Source organism: Micropterus dolomieu, linkage group LG18, assembly GCF_021292245.1.
Source record: "Micropterus dolomieu isolate WLL.071019.BEF.003 ecotype Adirondacks linkage group LG18, ASM2129224v1, whole genome shotgun sequence".
In the NCBI taxonomy this organism is placed as follows: domain Eukaryota; kingdom Metazoa; phylum Chordata; class Actinopteri; order Centrarchiformes; family Centrarchidae; genus Micropterus; species Micropterus dolomieu.
Window position 1 is genome coordinate 6,985,987 of NC_060167.1, and position 19,184 is coordinate 7,005,170.

At 41.6% G+C, this 19,184-nt stretch overlaps 1 protein-coding gene across 1 annotated transcript; it reads right to left on the reverse strand.

Annotated features, from left to right (window-relative positions):
• Nucleotides 1-9,511: 9,511 nt before the first annotated feature.
• LOC123957003 (programmed cell death protein 7-like) lies at nt 9,512-10,489 on the reverse strand. The gene is made up of 2 exons (XM_046029588.1): nt 10,425-10,489; nt 9,512-10,103 (listed from the first exon to the last, which is right to left on the reverse strand). Exons 1-2 carry the CDS (start codon nt 10,448-10,450, stop codon nt 9,782-9,784), a joined length of 348 nt encoding a protein of 115 aa, XP_045885544.1. The 5' UTR covers nt 10,451-10,489; the 3' UTR covers nt 9,512-9,781.
• Between the last annotated feature and the right edge of the window lie 8,695 nt (nt 10,490-19,184).

Here is a 19,184-nt window from a genome sequence, read left to right on the forward strand (position 1 = left end):
ACAACCATAATAACATGTAAGTGAAAACAATAAAAATCTACGGATGTATCCTTTGTTTTCTGAAAAGTCTTCTTTACGATGGTTCCTAATCCACATTGTCTTCTGGCTGCTTGGTTAAGGCCTGTCCTGAAGTTTCTGTTTTTGCTTGTGCATTAGTTCAGTTCTTTGTCATTAAACATGTAAAACATGAAGGAACGAAATTCGTTTCCCAGGTCCAGCAGCGTACAGAATAAATAACAATTTTAAGATAGACCCTATGTAAAACATTAAGTAATCTTAACCAAACAATATTAAAACCATAGTTGAACCAAAGTTAAGACCATATGACGTCATTAAAGTGCCTTGTGCAGTAGCAGCAATAATCATGCAAGGGCAGGAGGAGCTCTAAGCCAAGGAGTTCAAAAGTCTTACAGCCTCTGGAAAGAAGTTGCACGTTAGCCTTGTTGTTCTTGCTTTAAGGCTGCGCAACCTTCTGCCAGAGGGGAGAGTGGCAAACAGTTTATGCGCCGGATGGGTGGAGTCCTTCATGATACCTGATGCCCTGCTTCTGCACCTGCTGACATAGATGTCATCTAGGGAAGGGAGGCAGTTGTTTGTTGTTATTTTCTTAGCAGATTTAACTACTCGTTGCAGAACCTTCCTGTCAGCCGCAGAGCAGTTTCCATACCAGACAGTAATGGAGGATGTCAGTGTGCTCTCCACCACACATCGGTAAAAACAGGTCAGGATAGCAGGATTGAGACCGGCCCGCTTCAGCCTCCTCAAAAAGTACAGGCATTGGTGGGCCTTCTTAATAATGCCGGCTGTGTTGGTAGCCCATGTGAGGTCATTGGAGATGTACAGGTCCACATATTTAAGGTGGACACCATCTCCACAGTTACTCCATCAGTGAAGAGGGGAGGAGGTGGGGTATGACCTCTCTTCCTAAAGTCCAAAACCATCTTCTTAGTCTTTCCCACATTGATGTGCGGATCGATCCTAAAGTATCTATTTCTGATACCAACGGTTCCTGCTATAAGCACGATACTCATATAAAAGGATCAATATCTAAACTCAGTCATTTGGAGTGAGTGTGTGTTTTATTATAAGTATCTTACTGTCACCAGGATGGTCTAATTATACTCGGTTGATAGGTCATGCTTGCACTACAGCTCTGTGACTGAGCTTCTTTGAAGTGAGCCGCTGCAGCCCTTTACATTTCCCGCGATTGAATACTGACTCTGGCTGACTTTAAAAACACGTCTGGCTGTATTTTAGCTGTGAAGGTAACGTTGCTCTGTGCGATGTGTGTGCAAAGACACTGAAATACTTTAGCAACACCGCAAACTTCGCTAAACATCTGAGATGAAGTCTGTCACAATAATAGGATGATGTTATGAAGCGGCAGTTCTGTATTGGTATTGGCAATACCAGCCTGGGTATTACTTGGTATTGGATCAGATAGGAATTAAGTGGTATCACACATCACTATTGTGCATAGTTATAACACGTTATACTGTATTCTCTTGTGCTGTGGTTCTCAACGGGGGCGGTACCGCCACCCCAGGGGCCGTTCATAGGACAACGGGGAGCATTGGAAGCAATATTTTGGAAAAGGGGGCATTGAGGTGCTCTTGGGGCACGTTTGTTTAGGTGAAAGTTTTAAGGTGAGTTTACACCAAAGATTCACAACAATACAAGTTTAAACTTTCAACTACTTGCAAAATCTGCAACATTAAAACTTGGCAGTCTACTCCACTGCGACTGGAAGAGACAGTGTATATCATAACTCTTCAGTGTTTCTGTCAGCTTCTTGTGGCATGCTGCCTTCACGGGAACAGGAAGTCAGAGTATCATCTATAAAATTTCACCCACATGGCATTTACTGTGTAAACTCTGGAAAATAGACACTCTCTTTCTTGGTATTCTCTTAAAAGTGTTAATTTCTCTGAGGCATACTCCATGGACACCTTGTTATCGCAGTGTTTACACATTTGCAAGAGGAATATTCCACTGTCGGACTTCCCCTTAAAGCAACTATGCATCCAGCATCCAGCACCTGAAGCGACACAGGCGAGAGCGGTGATAGTGATCAAGTGGACCCACCTCGCACTTTGAGACAGAGACGGTTTGTGTTCAAGTGGTAACGTGACATGTAGAGTGTCAATACATAAATGTAACGTTAAAACACAAGTTTGCGCCTCAGTCCACTTGTCAGTTTTTTTGTGGACTGTAACTTTATCAGAGGTCCTGAAGTTAACATGTGTGTGAATTTGTGGTGAGGTTTCTGCCTGATCACGTGTTGTTGTTTTTGGTGAAAAGGTGCCACAATCACATTAAAAGAGGTTACTTTCCCAAACAAAGACACAAAGAGGAGTGGAGACTAAATCATGTGTGTTGACTCAGAAGGGATGATATTAAATAAGTTGATCTACAGGAGAAACGTATTTAAAAGGATGCCTGTGAGCCTCACTGCATTATATTCTATTTATATATTTTGAATTGTCACATGATGAATTTTGTGTTTCCCTTTACGTAAACAAAAAACATTTCCACCACAAATTAGTGCAGAAAAGGCAGAAATTGGAGCATTTTCACCAGAATGCAGGAAATTAAGTGAAGGAACAATCACTTATTATTTAAAAATAATTACTATTCACTGTTGTTCCCTGGGAAAGTAAAAAATCTGCAAACATCCAAATAATGTAAATAACAGAATTTTATTGTAAAGGTTGTAAACATTGTTTTTCATGCTTGTTCAATGAACCAAAAACAATCGATTAATTATGCAACTGTGGAACGGTTGTTAAGACACTAACAGCATATGGACGGTAGCCAATTAAAAACACAGTTATAAAAACTTAGAACACTAAAGAGACTTTCTACTGACTCTGAAAAACACCAAAAGAAAGATGCCCAGGGTCCCTGCTCATCTGCATGAACATGCCTTAGTCATGCTGCAAGGAGGCATGAGGACTGCAAATGTGGCCAGGGCAATAAACTGCAATGTCCGTATTGTGAGACACCCTAAGACAGTGCTACAGGGAGACAGAAAAGACAGCTGAAAGTCCTCGCAGTGGCAGACCATGTGTAACAACACCTGCACAGGATTGGTACATCAGAACATCACCACTGCGGGACAGGCACAGGATGGCAACAACTGCCCGAGTTACACCAGGAGCAGACAATCCCTCCATCAGTGCTCAGACTGACCACAATGGGCTGAGAGAGGCTGGACAGCAAACCCACCTTTGCTGGACAAGACAGGGCTGGCTAAAAGTGCTCTTCACTGACGCAGATTTGTCTCACCAGGGCTGATGGTCGGACTAGTGTTTATCGACGAACGAGGAATTCGGAACGAGTGTTATATTGAGGCCTGTACGCTGGGTGGAGGGCCCATCATGATCTGGGGCAGTGTGTCACAGCATCATTGGACTGAACTTGTTCTCATTGCAGGCAATCTCAATGCTGTGATTTACAGGGAAGAAATCCTCCTCCCTTATGTGGTACCCTTGAGGGCTAGGGCCATTCCCCCCAGAAATGTCCGGGAACTTGCATGTGCCTCGGTGGAAGAGAGGAATAACATCTTACAGCAAGAACTGGCAAATCTGTTGCAGTTGATGAGGAGGAGATGTACTGCAGTACTTTATGCAGCTGGTGGCCACACCAGATATTGACTGTTACTTTTGATTTTGACCTCCCTTTGTTCTGGGACACAGTTTTTAATTTATGTTAGTCACATGTCTGTGAAACTCAATTCGGTTTATGTCTTAGTTGTTGAATCTTTTTATGTTCATACAAATATTTACACATGTTGAGCAGTTGAAAGTGGGAGGACCTTTCTATTTTTGCTGAGTTTATATGAGAATCTGTTAAGCAAACAGATGATCTGCTGTTGTCACAATCTATGATTTTTGTTTTATTAATGGAGGAATTTGTCTTACTGTTAATTTCATGCTCTAAAACACCACAAGTTGAACCTTCACTGTCAGTATATGTAACATTTTCAGCGCAAAGAGAATGTGAGAGCTTTCTTCCTTCTTCCTTTAAAAAGTTACCCAACAAAAAGGGTTATTAAAAGGGCCATTCATAGTCAAGTGTCCCCGCAACCCCCATTCAGTGTGTGCAAGATTTATTTTCCAGTTGCCAGATTTAAAAAAATTACAGCCAAGAAGGATTTACTATTTTTAACTGACTCAGATTGATTTTACAGTATTGGATCAAGAGAGTATTGCAACATTCCTCCGGTCCTTCCTGAAGTGGGCTTAAAGGCATCTGGTTTGGAAATAAGTGGGACAGAGGAAGTAGGATTATCGCACACAGATGGAAGACAGAACGGATGGGTGGAGGATGCTGAAATACTCACTTTGACAGATCACGCAAAATCACCTGACCATCTGCCATTTTGTGGATTCTCTTTTTATTTATTTAAATTTCAATAAAGTGACCTAAACTGGTACAGTTTTGCGACAGTCCCGCCAATGCCCCCTACCCTAACCATAACCATCAGAAATTTTTGTGCCTAAGTCAGCGACTTTATGCATGTTGACAGGTTAACCCTACAGCTGTGCACATCGGCCGTGAGGTAAGGTTAGCCTCCTTTGTGTTGCTGTGACATAGAAAACTGCGCCTCGTAATTAATTTTCAATGAGATGCAAGTGTGTTGGATGGGAGGTGTGGGCATTGCAACAGGCGTAGCGACAAGCGGACGTGTTCCCGTGAAACTGTCGCGGTCGTGCAGCACAAAATGATGACAGACTGATCCTCACCGTCTGTGAATTCCCTGAAATATGTGTTCACTGGACAGTTACCGGGACATTAACCGGAGGGCGTTTGCATGACTAGATTTATCAGCCATGTGAATATGAATAATATATATAAAATAGCCTATCAACTTACGTTACTTAGCCTATAGTTTTACTTTAAGCTAGGCTATGAAGGAATACAGTAGCGCACAGAAGCTGTTGCCGTGGTTACCATCTATTGACCGCCTTCCGTTTACTCGCGCTTGCCTCGGTGTCTGTTCACATGAGAAGCGCAGAGCAACCCCGCGGGGCCAGGCAACTACGCAGGCGGAGTGTCGCTTCCCGTGTGAAAAGGCCTTAAGACGATCATTCTTGCTGGTATTGCGCAATAACCCCCAGCACAGAGGCTGCCTGCGTTGCTGTAATATTACAGCCAGGCTTTATCTCCCAAAACAAAAAGCTCAGAATCGGGTTTATTGAAAACTAGGTTTTGCCAAGGTATATTAGTGCATGAATAAGAATTATATAAAATAAAAGCAAATAAAAAGCTTTACTGTACACTAACAATGTAATGTCTAATACAACAATAACAACAACAATAAAGCAAAGACAGTCCCCTTTCATACTACTGCTGTTTATTTTTTCTGATGTTTTACAAGACCACATTTTTCCATTCATCACGAGCCAGATATCTCTTGATTTACATGTTCATTATGTAAGATTTAGTGGCATCTAGCTGTGAGGTTACAAATAGCAATCAATTATCCAGTCTACCACTGCCCCCTACCCTTTCAAAGAGGTGGCTGGCACGGCACAAAAGGTATCTTCTGAGACAGCAGTGAGTAGCCAGTCAAGAAATGAGGTTTCCATATATTGTTGTGACTTGGCCACTGACGGATAACATGGAAAATGTAAGCCAAGAGTGTGTCACATTGTCACTGTTTCTGCATCACAGTCCATTATAAACCACATAATAGATTAAGTTTATACAAACATTGACAAGGGAAACTTGTCAAAAGGTTTACTTCTCTCTGTGATTATGGACTGCCCGCCAGCAATAATATCTGGCCAGATTATGATGCTTTGATGGCGGCAAAAATTAAAATAAATAAATACATTGATAGCAATGCTGAAATAGATCTCATTCATTAGAGCAACAGTTACTCACATAATCACTTCCTCTTTGTGGTTTTGTCTGCAAAATAAAAGCACCAGAAGCTTGTTTGCTGTAATGCTTTATGTCAGAGGTCACTAATAGGCGGACCGCTGTCCTCTCCGGACCGCCGACCTACAGCCAATTTATTATTGAGACTTACTACCTCGTGAAGGAGCGTTTCTATTTTAACCCGCTTAGCTTTTCTAGCATTTACTGTACTGATTTAGCGGACCAGGAAACTCACAGACCAATCGCATGTGCTCCAATCGTCTCATGTGACGCTGCTGAGCCAATCAAATCTGTGAATTCCGATGCTTGCGAGTCGAGTCCACGAGATTCACCAGAGACATTTTGGAAACACACACGAATTGAGGAGACAAAAGGGAAAAGAGATTTCACATGGCTTTTAACCAAGAATGTACAGATTTTTACATGTACATTCCTCCCACGGCCAGTTAAAAACCAGAATATCTCATAGATCTCCGCTGCTAGCTGGCAGGACAAACTAGAGCTCACATTTCTCACTGAACAAGAGAAAGTAGGAGTGGTAGCTCTGTAAGAGGGAATGAAAGAGAAGAGGAGGCATTACAGCTGTTCATTTGTTATGGTGTGTTGAGTGTTTATTTTAAAATTGGTTTAGACTACACTTCAAGCTACACTTTTTACTTCATTTTTTCTAAAGATTAGTTTACTTAAATTTAGAATTTATTAGATTAGTTATTATTTATTACCCCTCCAGTTTGATGTGAAAACTTTTTTTTTTCGTATCACCTCACCTCCATCGAGGTTCTAAGTGAGCTGAGGGATACTAAAATGTGACGTGAAAACATAACAGACTGCTGATTAGTCAGAGATTATTCACTATTCACTGCATCATCATTGCATGCACCAGAAAGAGGCCAGCAACAGTAAGTTTTATATTTTACAGTTTTCGTATGGAATTTCATCACTAAATCCACTTCTGAGAAGTTTTGAGGTGAGAAATCAGCTGTGTAGATTTCAAATATTTAGTTTTCCGAGAAGTGATGGCCGAACAAAAATGTGCTTGAATAGTTTTGGCTTTGAGGAGCTCCACAAGTGGCTGCGGGGGAAGCCTGTGCCAACCTGCGGGAGGAGCTTGTGAGGCCGGCCAGCTGCCCACTCACAGACCGCTGCAGCAACAACGGCAGAGGAAAACACAGCTGGAAGGTTTTTATACGGCTTATCTGTCATTACATTCTCAGTAATGTTGAAACATTTTAACTTAAAAAAGAGAAAGCTGTGTGGATCACTGGTTTGTGTGTGTGTGTCATATTGAACATTACGTTGCGGCAGTTGTGTGTGGCGTGGTCCTAAAAGACGATGCAACTCTGACTCTGTTTGAGCCAAGAAATTCACAATCACAACCTGTAAGTATGCTTTATTGGTTGCGAAATATATTTAAAATTAAAGCTGCAAGCAGCGTTGGGCGGGCCCTCGCACTTGTAGCGCGTCCGGGTGTGAGCCGGCAGAGTTGCACATTCTGGAGCTCTGCCGGTGCGGCTGTGAATTTGCTACGCGGTTTCGACGCCGCATGAAGGTGCTATATGTCACTTCCTGTGTCCCCTATGTGGAGCTACATAGCACTTGCCGCTATGAATATAAATCGGTATTGGCGTGTAGATGTCTTCGGGGTGGGACAGTTATCAATCACGTAAAGTTTTGTTCAGATGGCAGACGGCAAGGCAGCATCATCAGCACTTTTCACAACTTTTCATCTTCAACGCCTTTAGAAGGCACAGCAGAAATTTGAAGTCGGTCGGACTAAATCCCTAGGAGGAGTTCGTTAAAGTACGAAGTGTGTAAATCATCCAAAAAATATTAAAATTCAAAATGGACCGACTTCCTGTTGGGTTTAGGCTATGGCTCCAAGAGACTTTTTTGTGCGTCTGGACAAGATACACGTACCGCAGAAAATTCGAGCAAGTAGGTGAAACGTGCGGCGGGGGCTGCTTTGTTAAGTCACTTCCTGTTGCCAGCAGGTGGCGCTATGACTGTGGGTGAATGTCAGCATGTACATGTGTTCAGGGCGGGATTCTCATCCTACATGTACACTTTGGTCCAGATGTGAGCATGTACACTGAAGTTACAACAATTTCCTGTTTCACGGCGAATCATCGACGCCACAGACACGCCCATTGACAAAGACTCGCAAATAGCACAACTTTTCATCGTCACTGCCTTTAGAAGGCACAGCAGAAATTTGACGTCGATCCGACTAAATCCCTAGGAGGAGTTCGTTAAAGTACGAAGTGTGTAAATCATCCAAAAATGGCCGTAAAATTCAAAATGGCCGACTTCCTGTTGAGTTTAGGGTATGGGTTCTTGAGGCTTTTTTGTGTGTCTTGATATGATACATGTCCCCAGAAAATTTCGTGCATGTAGGTTGAACGTGAACGAGGGGCAAATTTTTTCCAATTTTCTAGGTGGCGCTAGCGAGTCATTTTGCCACGCCCATGCGCGAAACCCATAAAATACGAAATAGGGCCCTAATAATCTTTACAAATTCAATAGGGCCCTAATAACACGGCAATGTAACTTCACAGACTGTTCAAGTGCGGAGTTGTTGTACACGTTGGCTAACACAGCTAAAGTTATAGCTATAATGCTAATGTTACACCTGATGTGAAAGCTACTGTTTGGCCAATTTTTATGTAAAATTGAGTTGAAATATGGTGATTTTTGTAGTGGTATTTGGTAAGATGTGGAACAATGATGTTGTGGACTTAGGTTACGGTCACAGTCTGAAGCGGCTTTGATTTGGATCACACTACCTTGTTTCTTACGACCCGCCCTTCTTTGCTTCTGATTGGATAGTAGTCCTTACCTGGGAAAGACTGGGCAGTATGAGAAAAATATTGTGTTTTTTGAAAATTAAACCATGTAAACCTGTTCTGGTACAAACCCTAAATAAGATTTTGAACCTGAAAATGAGCATAATACCACCTCTTTAAAGTACATGTTTTCTGAGCTCTGTGTGAAATAAAAAAGAGCTCCTGCTCTGTTGCTTCAGCACTCCACACTGACAAGCACCCCAAAGGGTCAATATTCAAATTCCCAGTGGCCTAAAAATACAGCTACCAGTAGGTGGAGAAAGGGCAGTACAATGCTGAACAGTTATCACTATACAGGTGCTGGTCATATAATTAGAATATCATCAAAAAGTTGGTTTATTTCAGTAATTCCAAATTCAAAAAGTGAAACTTGTATAATGTATACATTCATTCCACACAGACTGATATATTTCAAGTGTCCATTCCTTTTAATTTTGATGATTATAACTGACAACTAATGAAAATCCCAAATTCAGTATCTCAGAAAATTAGAATATTGTGAAAAGGTTCAATATTGAAGATACCTGGTGCCACCAGAGCAGAGGGTCAGTTAGCTTACACCCCCGTGACATTTTGCCTCAATGATTTGAACCATAAAATTTCCAGTGTCAAAGCTGGTTTCACAAGAGCCATAACACTACATCAAGTAATAACAAATGATACATTAAACTGACAGAATTGATTCTTTTTCAAGACCTTTTTTGGACTTATACAGACTTTGTCATTCAACTGCACATTCACAATGTACATTTGAGCCAGATTTCGTTGCAAGGCTCCGAATAAAAAAACTAAGACAAGTAAAAGAAAAACATAAATATAAGTATATGCAATATAAAATAGACTAAAAATATAGAAGGAAACAGAAGCAGAATAAAAAAAAGAAATTGTGACTTGTTTTGGAAATGTAGCAGCAAACAGAAAAATTATATGTAGCAGCGGGATGTAGTGACACAGACAATATGATAGTGCAGATAGTAACACTTACTCAATGCAATAGACTTCAGTGTCCATGTAAAGTGACTATTGTCGTATGTATGGGAGGGGGGCAATTATTGGGAGTTGAGCTGTAACGGTGGGAGACAGAACGGACGCCAAACGCAACGCTGAGAGTAGAAAATGAGGTTCGAGGCGAGGGCGGGTGGAAGGAGGGGGAGAGGCAGACGAGGACACGGGGAACCGAGAAGCTGGAGGAAAGGAGGGCACCTAGGCTGGAGGCTTGAGGGAGGCTGGCAAACGGATAGGAGAGGGCGCGGAGACTGGGGTCCAGGCGGGGTGCGAGAGGAGAAGCCGGAGGGCGTCGTGGAGGCGGCCAGAGGAGGAGGCAGGCAAGCGAGCCCGGCTGGCCGAGCTGGGAGGCAGAGGTGAGTGAACCTGGCGGGGAAAACAGGGTTAGTAGGCAAAGAGGACGTGAAGCAAAAGGAATTTTAGAAAAAAAGCCAGAATGAAGCGGCAACACCAGGTCAAGAGCTGCGACAATCGAGCAAGGATGGAGTGGAAAGCCGGGGTAGATATACTGGCTGTGATGAGGCTGATGGCTGGCAGGTGCGGCGGCTGGGGATGGAGGTAAACGAGGTGCAGGTGTGGGTAGCCAGCCGGGCTCCGGAGCAGGGAGGGAGAGAACACACACACAGAGAGAGAGAGAGGGCACAGGAGAAACCAGAATGTGAGGGAAAGGAGAAACAGGCCACTCACCGACAGCCGGGCTGCCACCGCGACATGAGCGGTCTTATGACATGGGGGATGAAGATGTTGTGGAATCTGGTTGTTCTGCTTTTGATGCTGCTGAGCCTCTTGCCAGAGGGCAGCAGGGAGAACAGTCCATGGTGGGGGTGAGAAGGTCTGAGCCGTGGTCAGGCAGCATCTGCGAGCAGTGTCATGGATGGAAGGAAGTGCCTTTCTGATGATTCTCTCCGCTGTCCTTACCACTCTCTCTACACATTTCCAGTATGGGGCATTGCAGTCCCCAAACCAGACAGAGATGCAGCTGGTCAGTATGCTCTCTAGTGTCCCTCTGTAGAAAGTGGTGAGGATGGGAGGGGAAAGTTTTGCTCTTCTCATCCAACACAGAAAGTGCAGACGCTGCTGTGCTCTCTTCACAAGAGCAGAGGCGTGGAGGGACCAAGTCAAGGTGTCTGTGATCTGCACCCCCAGGAATTTGATGCTGCTGATGAGGAGGAGGGAGGTGTGACTTGGCAAATTTTTCCTGAAGTCAACAACAGTCTGTTTTGTTTTGACATTCAGGATTAGATTGTTCGTGTAACACCCAGTGACGGTTCTAGACCAATTTTATAAAGGGGGGCCAGTAGTTTTGTTAGAGGGGCACATTCATTGCAGGACAAAAGAGACAAAGGCAATGTTCAAGCTTTCACAATGTTAGTATATAATGTAATGTTTTAGTATGTTTCAGTAACAGGATCTTTTTAGTAAGTTATAATTTTATTAAATTATATTATTCAAAAACATTCCTGTCAACTTTAGCTCAAGTTACAGTACATTCTTTGATGCAACACTTCTTTGTAAGGCTTAATGAACAGTATAAGCTCTAGTGTACTAGACATTCTTTGGATGCCAGTTTGTATTTTGTATCCCACTGTAACCTTTGCTAGGAAACAACAAACGGCTCCATATTCACCCCTGTTATAAGTCCTAATGTGAAGTATACACAAAATTAAATACTTGATGGTAGTCTGTGCATTATGGACGGGGATACATATTTCGGTAGACTGCATGTCTAGCCTGGTGGAACCAGTAGGCTTCTGTTATTGCTTTTTGTGTAGGAAAAGTGCTGTTTAAATGCAATACATTAATAAATTGCTTTGATAAGAATTTACCCTTTAAGGAGGGTGACTCAGAACAATTTCCAGCAATATCCAAAGGCTATCCATGCAATGGAAAAATGGGGTACAAGGACAAAATATTGTCTACAATGTTGCATTCAGTTTAATGTAAAAATTGAGTCAAGTAGATGTAATGTTGAGGTGAGCAATGCTTTAAACTGATTACAGTGATGTTGATTTTACAGTATTGATGGCGTAGATATTTGTTGGAGCAGCTTACTTGAAAAATGTGACTATAGATCTAGCTTCCAAACAGTAACATGGATGACTAAGTGATCAACTACGTGGTTAGTTATAACATCGTCAGACTATCACAAAATAAATATTTGCTTTACGGGGGAAACTATATGCTCATTTTATTTAGACATTCTCAATTCAGTGCAATGAACAGAGGTGGGACCAAGTCATTGTTTTACAAGTCCGAGTCAAGTCTTAGCACTTGAGTCCCAAGTCCAGACCGATCATGAGTGGCAAGTCCGAGTCAAGTCTCAAGTCAAGGACAAGCAAGTCCAAGTCTTAAAATTTGAGATTCGAGTCCTAAACAAGTCATAATGCTCTCTTCACCAAATTTAAAACCATTAAAAAGTTTTTTCAAGTTAAAAAATAAAACAATGTATTGAATGAAGCATTAGCCTGTACAGAAAGAAGGTAGAGGTGCAGTTTCACACAACAAATTTCATGAATTAAATTAAATGTTCATGTAGGGCTGCAAATTATTTTGGTCAATATTGAGATCACAATTATTTAACAGGATTACTCATTGCCGTAGGAAACATTAAACTATTGAAATGTAATACTTTATTTTTAAAAACTAGGCTACTATATATGCATTAGCCTACTCCAAAATCCCATGAAACAATAATCCAATATATAAGTTAATTATTAACTTTAAGCAGCAAGCAGAGGATGGCAGCAACACAGTTTCCCCCAAGTTGACACCTTTGGGTAACGAATGGGTCACTGAGGGGGCTGTGTGTGTGTGTGTGTGTGTGTGTGTGTGTGTGTGTGTGTGTGTGTGTGTGTCCACAGAGGGGAGCAGAGCAGGTGACAGGTGAACCACACGAGCTGACGAAGTTACGTTACAGAACGCTTAAATAAAACCGTGTTGTTTTGTTGGGAGATGCAGTGACAGAAACCAGCGGTGAGAAAAGTCATGTGACTTGAGTCCACACCTCTGGCAATGAATAATATGAAGTTCAATAACACGTAACGTTAACGTTAGCCTATAAAGGCGTTCTTATAATCCATGTGCTAGCTTGCAAAAACCTCGTTGATAAAACAATACTAAAACAATAGATGAATTTTTCATTTACTTTTGTGAAGTCGCAAGTCCGCCTTCACCGTTGTATGCACGTGCGCTGCTGCAGCAGGGAGAACACTTTCTATCAGGGATATCTGCCTTGCCGCGACACCGGACAGTGGCTGTGTAACATCCTAAAGGATCCGACTAGTTGAGACACATTTGTTCCGCCTTTCACATCAGCACCATATCGTCGCAAGGAAGATATTGCTATGATTACTGTAGACTTCCACCCCAAAACCACCACAGGTAATCACCTCCTCTCTATAGGCCAGTTCATTGTTGTCTCTGATAAGAGGGATGATTGTGTTGAATGCTGAGCTGAAGTCTAGAAATAGCATTCGCATGTGGGTATTGTTCTTCTCCGGGTGTTCGAGGCTCAGGTGGAGTGTGGAGGAGACAGCGTGCCCTGTGGAGCGGTAAGCAAACTGGAGTGGATCAAAAGAGGGGGGGGAGTTTGGAGATGATGTGGTCCTTCACCAGCCTCTCGAAGCACTTCATCATAATGGGAGTGAGTGCTACGGCGCGGAAATCGTTAAGTGATGAAATTGTGGGTTTTTTGGGCACTGGTTTGATGGTGGCAGTCTTGAAACAGTAGGGGACGACAGCATGGGTCAGCGAGGTGTTAAATATGTCTGTGAGGACGTGAGCCAGCTGGTCAGCACAGTTTTTGAGCACCAGTCCCGGTATGCTGGATTTTCTAACCATATGTTACCCCGGTTCAGGTTCTTGTTGTATGCAGACACAGATTCAGCATACTCCTCTACATTGATGTGTTGGTTTTAATTTGCAGCTTTCTTGAACATGTCCTGTAATGCTGACACAGATCCCACAGGCCAGATCCTCACCTGCTTCACAGTGGGTTTTCCTCTGGTGAGCAGGGACCTGTATACAGGATTTTTTTTTACCTCAGTGCTTGCTGCTAGTAGTGAGAGAAAACAGTTTCTAGTGATAAAAACCTCACAGGAACAGAAAGAGGAGAGCAGAATGACCCAAAATAGCAGGTAAAATGTTTAATGTACAATTCAGCTTATTACTTCGTATTTCTGAAAGTCTTCTTGGTTGAATTGAACATTTTTCTAGGAACAAAAGATGGAAAAGCGCCATATGTCTCAGATATACAAAAAATTAATTTGTGGATTCTGTGGGTCTAGTCTGTCCATATTAGCCACGCTCATTTACCAAATTTCGTACAAAACATCCCTGGTTCAAGATAGAAAAAGTTATATCATTATCATATTTGCTAAAACTGTCACTATATCCTGACACAGCAGCAAGAAACAATGATGTAGTGATCCTGTGAGACAGGAGTTATTCCATTAATGTTTTAGTATTTAGTATTTTATTAGTATTTCAACACTGATGTACCATCAGAGCAAAAATAATGCAACTTTTAACTTTAACATTAAGTATGTGATGTGTTGGGGGTTTTGTCACTATAAGGTCAGGTTTGTTTATTAGCTGAATATCAAAGATATTCTAGAAATATTTATAAAATTATTAATATTCAAAATTATTAATTTTAATTAATAAATACGGGGCTCCACCCTGGAATCAGGGACCAATAACCAAATATGAGCCAAGTATGATCAGTCTGAAATGGGGTTTGTCCACCTACAGATGAAGAGAAGGGTGAATCTGTACACTGGCCGTGGCAACCAACTATTACAACATTATACACAAATAATCACAGGCAACGACTTAAAATTATAATAGGATTTATTTAACTCAAGCATAGATCAATGATCAACAACTTTAGCAAGTAAATCACAATTAACTATTCTAAGCAAAAATTAAATAAAGTCAGTGGTGCCAGATCCAGTTGTGCTAGAGGCCAGCTGATTTTGGAATCAAGATGGCGGTTTAAACCATGTGATTTCAAGATCAAGATGGCGGAAAATCACTCCCCTGAACTAAAAAAAAATGGGGACGCACTCTGATGCTAGCCTGCTGTGGGTCACAGGTCTGGTTAGCTTCAGAGATCACATGGTGTGTGCATGTGGGGTTAGTAAGCAGGAGGAGGAGAGAAAGGCACAGAGCAAAGCTATATACATACAATATACCACAAACCATCTTACAGCCACCAGCAATGAATGATTCATTCAGCAGCGGTTGCTGGCTTTGGATTAGAATGTGCAATTGTATCTGTTCTCAGACAACAGAAGCAAACACCAAAAATCGTAATTACTGTTGAAAACACTCAGCTACAACTTTATCAATGAGAGGGACGGTAGTGAACTTGCTTTCAGCAACCGTATTCCCTGGCTTGATAAAAATACTGATACGTTTTCACACAATAAGAGGAACAAAGCAGTCACGGCCCAGCAGATGATACCGGACACAAACAACGTGCATAGCACGGAAAACACACAGCAATTAAACAAGACGTGGCGGTCTTTCAACATCCCCTGGAGTTTCTTAACAGAAATTCACCACATGAAGCTTGTATAAGTAAGTTACAATAACACAGTTATAGAACTATCTGCTGCCCAGACATAGTAAAGCCTCTTATGTGTCGCTTTGATAGCGAATAGATGTGTCAGTCCTTTTGGGAAATCCGGCGAAGTTTCTCTCGGCTCGGTTCTGACGATGCGGGTTGACAGCTGATTCTTTGGCGGCAGCAACAGTAATCAGTGAAGTCGACGTTGGTTGAGAAGGTATAATACGGAGGTGATCTTCTCTCAGTTAAGCACAGAGTTTATCAGTCTTCTTCTGCAGGCACGAAGCGTAACGGTTTCCTTAGGGATCCAAAATTGTGTTGGTAACAAGAAAAATAATAGAAGTAAAAAGGAAAGAAGAAAAGGCAAAGTTTGCTTACCTCCTTACAGTCCTCTGGAGAACTGGGAATGGCAATGAGGGTTCGGAGGTGTGTTTTATACCTCCGTTGACAAAATGGCTGTACTTCCTGGGATTGCTCCGCCCCCTGAAAGCTTTAGCCAATACAAACCTTTGGTTTGGTTTTAAAAGTTAGAGTTCGCAGGTAGGTGTGACGTGACGGCCATTTGGACTTTCCATTGTTCTCTAACCTCCTTTGTGTAATCAGGCCGCATGGGCAGTCTTGTAGGCCGGGGTCAGGCTTGTAGGATATCAGAAGGCCGTCTTTATTCTACCAGACTGTGAGGCTCAACAGATGCATAGTTTAATTAATCCATGTCCAATCCAAGTGAGTAGCATCCTTGATGTTAATTGTTACTGGCAGGCAGGTTTTGGCACCTTCAGGTAAATTTGAGAAGTTAGCTGCCTTTTTACCTAGGAGACCAGCGTTCGTTTCCTGTGTGAAATAACATTTATTTGTTTTTTTACATTTAAATTTTTTCTTGGCTTTTAGCTATTCCTAAAAAATTCAATGGAATGTTTCACCTCTCATCCAAGAGGAAAACTAAAAATGGATTTTCTCCAGAACTGAAGAAGCCTCTTGGATGAGAGGCAAATCGTCTTCAGGTACGTATCTTCAACCAACTGCAGTTGCCCTTGATTGTAACCCACCTTGGATAAACATGACCTGGATGACTGAGAATCTTCACAGACTTCTGTCTAGTTAGTGTTTTTCTATGTCACTGACTTTATAGGAAAAATCTGCGAATGCCTACTAAAATTCAAGATTCTGGATGTGCTTAAAACATTCTCAAGTGAGATGTTAATATATTACTGTATAAAACCAATTTGTTTAATTATCTTCAGCTGCGAGCAGCTCCAGTGACATTTAAAAAATTTTTTCTGGTGTAATATTCTCAAAAAACCTGCTTACAATTATTTGGACATAATCTGGTGTGACAACCCTTTGGATATTCTTGCTAAGAATTGCCCTGCAGAAACATGAGGGTCTTCAGGGAGAACTTGTTTAACTTATTTTAAGATACAACTCATGGGTGGTCTTCATCCAATCATGAGCCTGGTTTTGATACAACAAAAAAACTACTAAAGGCATGCATGGTTAGATACCTCTTGAAGTAAAACTGCGTTGACAGCCACATCGTTGGTAGCAGCAATGTGGCTGATTCTCCGATGAACTGTTTTCATTTTCTTTCTCCAGATGTAGCATTGACTGAACTGGTGGATTAACAATGTTGGATGAAGCATTACACACTGATGCACAGATAAACAAATTGTTACAGATCATGACTTAGAAGCCCAGTTTTGGTTTAACAGGAAAGCTACCAGCCGGAGAAAAAGGAAAAGACTGATGAAAGACAGATGAAGGATTTTAAAAAGCTCTCTGAGAATTGTGTCAGAAGAACTAACACTCAGTTGTTAACTGCGTACAGGTGTCGAAGTTACAAGTTGAGATCCTACCTCCAGCTTGAAAAACTCTCGGAAAGCCAATATGTCGATGGAGGACTACAAATAAGCTTTTAAAGTACTTCCCTCTCACAATACATGAGGGTGTTTAAAGTTATGACATCATTCTAATATTAAGCAAAATCAGCAAAAAGGGGAACATCTGAACAACTGATATGTTAAGAAGAATTTCAGGAGACCGTCAGAACACTAATTGCCAGCGACTACCTGTATATATCACACATCCTGTTATATCACACAGTATTGCTTGTTACCCCAGAGGGTAATCCTTGGTGATTATGCAGAATTAGTTGATGAGTTCTTCAAGCAATATCTATGCTCAGTTATTGTGGCTTATTTCCAAACACAATTTTCCAGATTCAACAAACCATACCGAACAAATTGTCCCTGCTGGACTGTGATTAAAAGAACATCCACCATGTGTATAAGCTGCATGTTCAGAAACAGGGATACATGAGGAGCTAATTGTTGCACCTAAAAGTACATTATTTCAAGATGTACCGTCACATTTCAAGCCCTCACAAGATCAGATATGTCCCTTTTGATCCATCATACCAAGTGGTTTCTGGTGCATGAAAGTGCACCAAGTGCATGCAAGTGAACTAAATGTACAACACAGCTTGCAGTAGTCAGACCATGACTGTGACATCTTTGTCATATTTCGGTTATCTGAAGCGAGCTGTCATGGAAGGTGGAATGAATCACACACTGGCTGTGAAGAGGCTGGGCGAGCAACAGATGTTCTGAAGTTCAAAAGCATTACTGTGGGAGAAAAATCTTGGATAACACTATTGTCACATATACAAATGGCGATTGTATAGAACATAGCCCCAGAAATGATAACTTGCAGTCAAGGGCATACATTTGCTTTGAACTTTGGTAAAGACATTTCTGTTTGCTCTTTTTTTTCTTCAATATACATGCACACACACACATATTCTGTACACACTTGAATAGCTTGACTGCAATACATTTTGTACCTTCAATTCATACAATGTAACTTACATAAAACAAGATTTGTAGCATATGAATTATTCTCCAATTTTAAACAGAGATTTTACATTTTATTGTACTGATACTGTGGGAAATAAAAACCCTCAGACCGGTCCAGAGGCCTAACGGTCCCTCACTCTCACACTTCATTCTCTTGGATGTTACTGTAACTTAAGATGTTTCTCAATCTGCGTTCTTGTCTGTACTTGTGTTCTTGTGGACTTGTGAAACTCCATCAGTCGCAGCCAAAGTACTGTTCCAATTCAAAAGTCTGCATCTAGCCAAGTACAGTCAAATACCCGGATGTGTTCTCGCTCCGCCCGTTTTGCCTAGCCTGCATTGGTGGTGACTTGTGTGGACTTTGGATAGCCAGATATCCCAGAATGCATTTCTCTGCCAAAAAGCGGAAATGTCAGACAAGAAAACTCCCAACTATAACTTATAATACTGCTGTTCTTGTGTCACATATAGTAGTTTTAAGAGTTTTTTTATGAGGGAATATAGTTGTTTAAACTCCAAATATGTGGTTGATTTCTCAAGACAGAGCTGATTTTAAAAATTGCTACAACGTTTTCGGAGATGTGAGGTTCCGCCCGCTAACGGGTCCGTCATCAAGTCCGCTGCTGTTCCAATTGCTGAATGACGGACTGCGTGCTCCCGTTCCTGGGAGTTTTTACTCCCGAGCCGAACTTGCCAAGTACGAACTTTAAAGTACAGAAGTCCGAATTTGGCGAACTCGGTATTGAGAAACAGCCTTAGACTAAGATGAACTGTTGTCCTTTCAATATAAATGGTATTCTTTTCAATGAGACGCAGATTCCAAATTAACTAAAGTTTAGTGATAATTTCAAGCAAATAAATAAATACATGAAATACATGTGTATCCAAGCTGGTCCCGGGAGCAGACTTCCCAAACTCTGTATTACGTGGGTTAATATGTCCTGTCTCGCTCCTCCTTCATACAATCCTACATGTTACTATTTTCAAAGACGATGGATTGATTAAAGAGAAGCTGTTACTCAG

What these genes read in the sequence shown, in the direction of transcription:
- LOC123957003 (XM_046029588.1), bottom strand. Translation starts at nt 10,450, where the DNA reads ATGTCGCGGTGGCAGCCCGGCTGTCG. An exon ending in CGGTGGCAGCCCGGCTGTCG is followed by an intron (nt 10,104 to 10,424) that starts GTGAGTGGCCTG and finishes TTTCCCCGCCAG; the next exon opens with GTTCACTCACCTCTGCCTCC.